Here is a 7,704-nt window from a genome sequence, read left to right as displayed (position 1 = left end):
CCCATGGTGACCCCCCAGATGCATCCCCACCACCCCTGCAGTGACCCCCCATGGCCCCCGTGTCTCCCACTATGCCGCCTGCATCCCCAGAGTGTCCCCAGCGCATCTTCCAAAGTGTTCCCTGCACCCTTAGGCCCCACATCCTCCACACCTCCACTGTGACACCGTGTCCCCAGGGGATTATCTCTCAACCCGTGTCCGTGTGTCCCCAGGACATCACCCCACTGCAGATGGTGCTGGCTGACACCGCCCTGCGCCTGCGGGCCCTGCTTGACTTCAAGGATGAAAATGGGAAGAAGTTCTTGGCAGGAGATGAGTGGCTCTTCGAGGGTCCCAGTGAGCACGGGGTGGCACTCCCTTTTGGGTACAACGTGGGGGACCTGTGGGCTGATGGTGCCACCTGCCCACAGGCACCTACATCCCCCGCAAGGAGGTGGAGGTGGCTGAGACGCTGCAGGCCACCGTCATTGGGCACAACCAGGCCATCCGCCTGCGAGCACGCAAGGAGTGCATCGACCGCTATGGCACCCGCCGCGTCACAGGTAGCACCCGGGGACAGCCTGGTGGCCTCCTGGGTTCAGCCCTTGCTCAGCAGCCTTCGTGTCAGCTGGCATATCACCCTGTACCATCAGTGCTACCCCTGGGAACCCATGGGACCCCTCTGTTACCTGAAGGCACCCCTGGAACACCCCACCCCATACCCCTGGGACCTTTTTCTCACCCTCTAGCACCTCTGGAACCCCTCCAGCACCCATGGGATTTCTGTGTCATCTGACATAACCCCTGGGGCCTCCAGTACCCCATCCCATCCCCTGGGACTCCTAGGACCCTCAGCACCCTCTTCCAACCCCCCAGCATTCCTGGGATCCCTGTTCAATCCCTCAGTGCCCCTGGGATCCCAAACGCTCCTATCCCACCCCTGATAACCACCTTCCCACCCCACAGCATCCCTGGGATCCACAGTGCTCCCATCCCACCCACCCCGCATCACCCCTCCCACCTCACAGCACCCCCAGGACCCCTGTCTGATCCCCCTCTGCTCCTCTGGGATCCCCAACACTCTCATCCCACCCCCCATAAGCCCTTGTCCCACCCCACAGCACCCCCAGGATGCCTGTCTGATCCCCCCAGAACCCCTGAGAACCCCAACTTGCCCGCCCTACCCCCCATAAACCCCATCCTACCCTGCAGCACCCTTGGGACCCCATCTTATCCCCCAGCACCCATAGGACTCTCAGAACCACCAGTACCTCCAGGGCCCAGCACCCTTAGGACCCCCCAACACCCTCAGGGCTGTCATCCCACCTGTAGGACCCCTTGCCCCCAGCACCCCTAGGACACTTGAGATCCATAGGATCCTCAGCACCCCTAGTACGTCTGTGGCACCCCATGCTGCCTGTTCCCCAGCACCCTCACAACCCACATCCCACCCCAGCACCCCTGGGACTCCTGGTCCCCTCCCTCCCCAAGCACCCCAGCATCCTCGGCTCTCCCAGCACCTGTCACCCTGCTCCAAGCTGAGGAATGGCTGGTGAAGCAGGTGGGTGCCTACCTGCCCGGTGTCTACGAGGAGGTGATGGACGTTGTGGATGCCTACATCCTCACTGACAAGGTACTGGGCATCCTAACTCTTGCCTCCTTGGTGCCCATGGCTGATGAGGCCCCTCTGGGCTGGCTTTGGGGGTCCTGTGTCCCTATCTCCCTGCACCCATGGCTGACAGGAACCCTTCAGGAAGGGTGAAGGGTCCCATCACCCCCTGATCCACCATGACCCTGACACCTTGTGCCCATGGGTGACAGGGACCCTCCAGGGGGACCTGGGGATCTTTCCAAGCCGCTGTGTTCCAGTGGCCCCTGCTGCCATGAGTGATGAGGACTCTCCAGGAGGTCCCATCCCCTTCACCTGTGGTGTCCCTGTTCCCCCTGCCTCAGTTGATGATGAAAACGCTCCTGTCCCCCTGCCTCCCACCATGACCTCTTTCCTGCTGCACCCATGGGTGATGAAGACCCCCTGGGATAGGTTTGGGGGTCCTGTGCCCCCTGCACCCATGGGGGATAAGGAGGCCCAGGCTGAGCATGTCAATTCTCTTGCACTCATGGGTGACAAGGACCTTGCAGGGAGTTGTGCTCCCTCCACCCACCCCCTCCTTGTTCCCCTGCATGAGGTCATGAGGTCCCTCAGATGTAGATTTGGGGGTCCCATCATCTATGGGTCTCCCTGCACCGATGGGTGACAAGGCCTGTTGGGGCCAGCCTTGGGTGTCCCATCACCCACCATGTCCCCGTGTGTCCCCTCACTGCAGAAAGCCCTGCACCTGCGGGCAACGCGGACCTTTGAGGACGAAGAGGGCCGGGTGCGGCGCACAGGCGAGGAGTGGCTGGTGACCCAGGCAGAGAGCGAGGCCTACATCCCGGAGGTGTTTGAGGAGGTGGTGGCAGAGGTGGCTGTGACGACGCTGGGTCCCCGGCAGTACTGTGTGGTGCTCGATCCCGTGGGACCCAATGGGCAGCCCCAGCTGGGCCAGCAGCTTGTTGTCAAGGTGGGACCCTGAAGGTGGCCCCGGGGGACCTGCAGGTGGCGCCAAGGGACCTAATGTAGGCTTAGCTTGCCCATAGGTATCAAAGATGATCCCGAGGGACCTTAAGATAATGTGATATACCACTGTTGTGTCACTGGGGGACCCTAAGATGCCCTGAGATACCAAAGTGTGGCTCCCAGGACCTGAGGTTGGCCCCAAGGGATGCCCGGGTAGCTCTGAGAGAACCTTGTGTATACATAGGTGTCCTCTAAAGTCTCAAAGATGGCCCCAAGGAACTCCAATGTACCCCTGAGGTGTCCCTAAAAGTCCCTGAGGGATTCTAACATACCTTTGAGGGCCCCAGAAACCACAGGTAGCCCTGATGTACCCAAATACATCTCCAAAGGCTGCAAAGGTGGTCTCAAGGTACCCTAAAACACCTACATTAGCCCTGATGTCTTGCTGCAGGACCCTGAGTTTCCACAGGGACCCATGGGTGGTCACCAGGAACCAGAAGTTGGCCCTGGCATACCCCTGTAGACACCCCTAAAGGTCTTGAAGGTAGCCCACTTGGGCCCTAAGACATCCCTGAGGGACCATAATGCACCTGTGTCCCTGCCCTGTGCCCCACCATGTCCTGATGTCCTTGTCTCCAGTCCCACCATGTGCCCAATGCCTTTACTTCATGTTCCACTGTGTTCCCATGCCCCTGCCCCATGTCCCTCTGGTTTTCCACATCTCTGTCTTGCTGGTAACATTTCCCCATGTCCCCAGGGGGAGAAGTCCTTCTTTCTGCAGCCGGGCGAGCGGCTCCAGGCTGGCATCCAGGATGTCTATGTGCTCTCTGAGGATGAGGGACTTCTGCTCCAGGCGCTCCAGACCATCAAGGACACCAATGAGGTGGCCTAGGGGACACCTGGCATTTCAGATCCCCTGGGGGCAGCTGGGTGAAACTGGGGGGGAAGGCCAGTGAGCCTGGGATGACGGGGGCAACCAGAAGTAGTTGGGGGACAAAAGGGGACAACTTGGGGGGGCGGGCACAAAGGAGTGGTTGGAGGTCATCGGGAACAGCTGGGGCACCTGGGAATAGTTTGGGTACATGAGGGACTCCTGGGGGATTATGGAGGCCGCAGAGGACACCTGGAGGGACTCCTGTCCTCACCCCTGTGTCCCCAAGCCAGGTGGGTAGCAGACGGCCATGGGAGGAGTCCCTTCTACACTGTCCCCCAGCTGAGGGGCTATGGGAGGGTGTCCCTGTCTCCATGTCTTCAAGCCAGCGGTTGGCAGAGGGCCGTGGGAGAACGTCTGTGTTCCCATGTCCTCATCCAGGGGGTGGGGGGATCCCTGCATCCCCAGGCCGGTTGGTGATGCCATCCCCTCATTCTCAGGAGGGGACGGAGGTGACACGGCGGGCAGGCGACCGATGGCTGGCCCGGGGCCCCCTCGAGTACGTACCACCAGCAGAGGTGGCCGTGCTGGAGCGACGCCGGGCCATGGCCCTCGCTGACAACGAGGGCATCTACGTGCGCGACATCCGCACTGGCAAGGTGCCCACCCCAGCACCACAGCTCCCTATAGGTCCCCTGGAGCTCCTTGTAGCCCCCTATAGCTCCCCGTTGGCTTTTATAGCTTCTTACAACACCTTTATAGCCTCCTCGGTGGCTCCCCATAGCCCTGTTACTGCTCCCTGTAACTCCCCCACAGTTCCCTATAGGTCACCGTGGACTTCCAGAGCTCCCTAGCCCCCCCCAAATCCCTACAGCTCACCCACAGTCCCCCATAGATCCCTGGAGCTCCCTTGTAACCCTATAGCTCCCCAACCCCATTATAGCCCCTTTTAGCTTCCCATAACCCACGTAGCCCCCCATGGTTCCCCATAATGCTCGTAACTCCCCATAACCCCTATAGCCCACCATAATCGTGCAACCCCCTTTAGCCTCCCATACCCCTTCCCACTGCTCCCAGCTCCCATGCCAGTATTCCACATCCCCCTAGTGCCCCCCATGCCCTCACCCAGTGCTCCCAGTAACCATATACCCCATCCCAGTATCCACCCACTGCCTCCCAGTACTCCCAGTATTCCATGTATCTCATCCCGGTGCCCTCAAACACAGTCCCAGTCTCCCAGCCTCCCTCTCAGTGCCCCTAGATACCCCGCACCTCACCCCAGTGCTCCCAGTACCTCATATACCTGCTCCCTGTGCATCCAAACCCCACCTCAGTTCCCCCAATCCCTCCCAGTGCCCCCAGTACCCCATCACCACATCCCAGTGCTCCCTGTATCCCTTATAACTCTTCCAGTGCCTCCGCACACCCTCCATAACTCCTCCCAGTACTCCCAGTAACCCCCAGCCCCTCACCCAGTATCACCCACACCCCTTTGCAGTAGTCCCAATCCCCATCGAAGTGCTCCTGTTGCCCGCCAAGCCATCCAGACGCCCACTTCCAGCATCCCCAATCCCTCCAGTGGCTGTCCCAGCCTGGCAGCACCCTGAGGTGGCTCTGGCTGCAGGTGCGGGTGGTGACGGGGCAGACCTACATGCTGACAGAGGCCGAGGAGCTGTGGGAGAAGGAGCTGCCCCCCGGGGTGGAGGTGCTGCTGGCGGAAGCCCGTGGAGACACCCGTGGTGTGGACGCTGGGATCCACTCCTCCTCCAGCCCAGACACTGGGATCCCTCAACGTGACCGCACCCGCGCCGTCACCTACCAGGTGCCCCACAATGCTGCTGTGCAGGTCTACGACTACCGGGAGCGGCGGGCACGGTGAGCGCCTGTGGTTCTGGGCATGGGGGAGAAGGGATGTGGCAGGGAATGGAGAACGTAGTGGATGTGTGGGGGCATGGGAGGAGGATACGGGGCTGGAGGGGCTGGAGGGGGGTGCTGGGCACCAGGGTACAGGTGGTGTTACTGTGACCCCTGTGCCGTGGTGTGTTCCTTGGTGTGTCCTTGGCATGTGACCAGTGTCTTTGGCATGTCTGTGGCTGGCTGATGCTGGGCCCAGTGCTGGTGGTGCTGGGCCTCAGGGAGCAGCTGATGGTGTCGGGACTGGTGTGTCCTTGGCATGTGACCCATGTCCTTCACGTATTTTTGGCATGTCACGGAGTGGTGCTGGGTATAGAGTTGGTCATGTAGGGCCCTGGGGAGCAAGTGACAGGGAAGGGACTCTTGTGACACAGTATATCCTTGGCTTCAGTCTGTACAAATCACACTCAGGGATCCTGGGCTCCGGAAACCAGAGGGAAAGTCTGGAGCAAGGAAGATGCACCCTTGGTAGAAAAGGTTCAGGTTAAAGAATACTTAAGCTAACATATAGGTCCATGAGCCCTAATGGGGTGCAGTTACGAGTGCTGAAGGAGCTGGCTGATGTCATTGAGTGGCCACTGTTTATAATCTTTGGTCAGTCATGGAAAGTGGGAGAAGTGTCCAAAGACTGGAAAGGTCACCCTCGTTTCCAGAAAGGCAAGAAGGAGGACCCAGGGAACTACAGGCCTCTCAGCCTCACTTCAATCCCTGGGAAGGTGATGGAGCCACTCATCCTGGAAACCATTTCCAGGTGCATGAAGGACAAGAAAATCATCAGGAGCAGTCAGCATAGCTTCACCAAAGGGAAGTCATGCTTGACCAACCTGATAAACATCTCTGATGAAATGGTTGGGTTTGTAGATGAGGGGAGAGCCATGGCTATTGTCTCCCTGGACTTCAGGAACTCCTTCGACACTGTCTCCCACAAGATCCTCATAGAGAAGCGGATGAAGTTTGGGCTGGATGAGCAGCAAGGTGGACTGAAAACTGGCTGAGTGGCCAGGCCCAGAGCATGGTGATCAGTGGCACGAGCTCTAGTCGGAGGACAGTAACTAGTGGTGTGCCCCAGGGGTGAATGCTGGGTCCAGTGCTGTTTAACATCTTCATTAATGATCTGGGTGATGGAGCAGAGTGTTCCCTCAGCAAGTTTGCAGAGGACACCAAAGTGGGAGGAGTGGCTGAGATGCCAGAGAGTCAGGCTGCCATGCTGAGGGACCTCAACAGGTTGGAGAAATGGGCTGACAGGAACCTCATGAAGATCAACAAGTGGAAGAGCAAAGTCCTGCCCCTGGGGAGGGACAGCCCCAGGCACCAGTATATGTTGGGGGCTGAACAGCTGGAAAGCAGCTCAGCAGAAAAGGACCTGGGGTCCCCATGGACACCAAGCTGACTACGAGCCAGCAGCGTGCCCTTGTGGCAAAGGTGGGGAATGGTGTCCTGGGCCACATTAGGACTGTTGCCAGTAGGTGGGCAGGTGATCCTTCCCCTCTACTCATCACTGGTGAGGTCCCACCTGGAGTGCTGTGTCCAGTTCTGGCCTCCGTAGTACAACAGAGACATGGCCATACTGGAGAGTTCAATGAAAAGCCACAAAGACGATGAAGGGATTGGAGCATCTCTCCTATGGGGAGAGCCTGAGAGAGGTGGAACTGCTCGTCCTGGAGAAGAGAAGGCTCAGGAGGATCTTATCAATGTATATAAATACCTGAAGAGTATTCAGGTGCAGAGAGGATGGAGCCAGGCTCTTCTCACTGGTGCCCAGTGACAGGACCAGAGGCAATGGGCAGAAAGTGAGAGGCAGGAGGTTCCCTCTGAACATCAGGAAACACTTTTTCACTGTGAGGGTGACTGAGCACTGGCACAGGTTGCCCAGGGAAGTGGTGTAGTCTCCATCCTTGAAGATACTTGAAACCAAACTAGACATGGTCATGAGCAACCAGCTGTAGGTGGCCCTGCTTGAACAGGGGGGCTGGACAAGATGATCTTCAGAGGTCCCTCCTCACGTAAACCATACTGTGATCCTGTCATCCTGTGGTTCTGTGATATGTCCTTGGTGTGTCTTTGTCTTGTGACCTTCGTCCGTGACACGTGTCTGGTGGTACATCACATGGTGGTGTGGGCTCCCACATGTCACAGCCTGTCCTTGGTCCAGCAGGGTGGCTCTGGGCTGCACGGAGCAGGTGACAGCGCTGGGTCCAGCACGTGGCAGCTTGTCCCTGGCGTGCTCTGGTCCCCTCCTGTGCAGTGCGGTGCCCCTGGCGTGTCACCCGTGCCGCTGACACACTCTTGTCCTGTCGCAGGGTGGTGCTGGGCCCCGAGCTGGTGGTGCTGGGCCCCGGGGAGCAGCTGACGGTCCTGTCCCTCTCGGCGGGGCGCCCCAAGC

At 59.2% G+C, this 7,704-nt stretch overlaps 1 protein-coding gene across 1 annotated transcript in view; it reads left to right on the top strand.

Moving 5' to 3' along the window:
• MVP (major vault protein) overlaps positions 1 to 7,704 on the top strand; it is a 12,160-nt gene that overhangs the window by 1,231 nt on the left and 3,225 nt on the right. The window contains exons 3-10 of the mRNA XM_009883701.1: positions 213 to 336; positions 411 to 542; positions 1,518 to 1,612; positions 2,304 to 2,540; positions 3,294 to 3,419; positions 3,908 to 4,066; positions 5,032 to 5,282; positions 7,622 to 7,704. Coding sequence (XP_009882003.1) covers positions 213 to 336; positions 411 to 542; positions 1,518 to 1,612; positions 2,304 to 2,540; positions 3,294 to 3,419; positions 3,908 to 4,066; positions 5,032 to 5,282; positions 7,622 to 7,704 — 1,207 coding nt within the window. The remainder of the gene's footprint in view (positions 1 to 212; positions 337 to 410; positions 543 to 1,517; positions 1,613 to 2,303; positions 2,541 to 3,293; positions 3,420 to 3,907; positions 4,067 to 5,031; positions 5,283 to 7,621) is intronic.

This window comes from Charadrius vociferus, unplaced genomic scaffold, assembly GCF_000708025.1.
Source record: "Charadrius vociferus isolate BGI_N301 unplaced genomic scaffold, ASM70802v2 scaffold374, whole genome shotgun sequence".
Taxonomy (NCBI): Eukaryota; Metazoa; Chordata; class Aves; order Charadriiformes; family Charadriidae; genus Charadrius; species Charadrius vociferus.
This window is presented reverse-complemented; position numbering and strand designations above follow the sequence as displayed.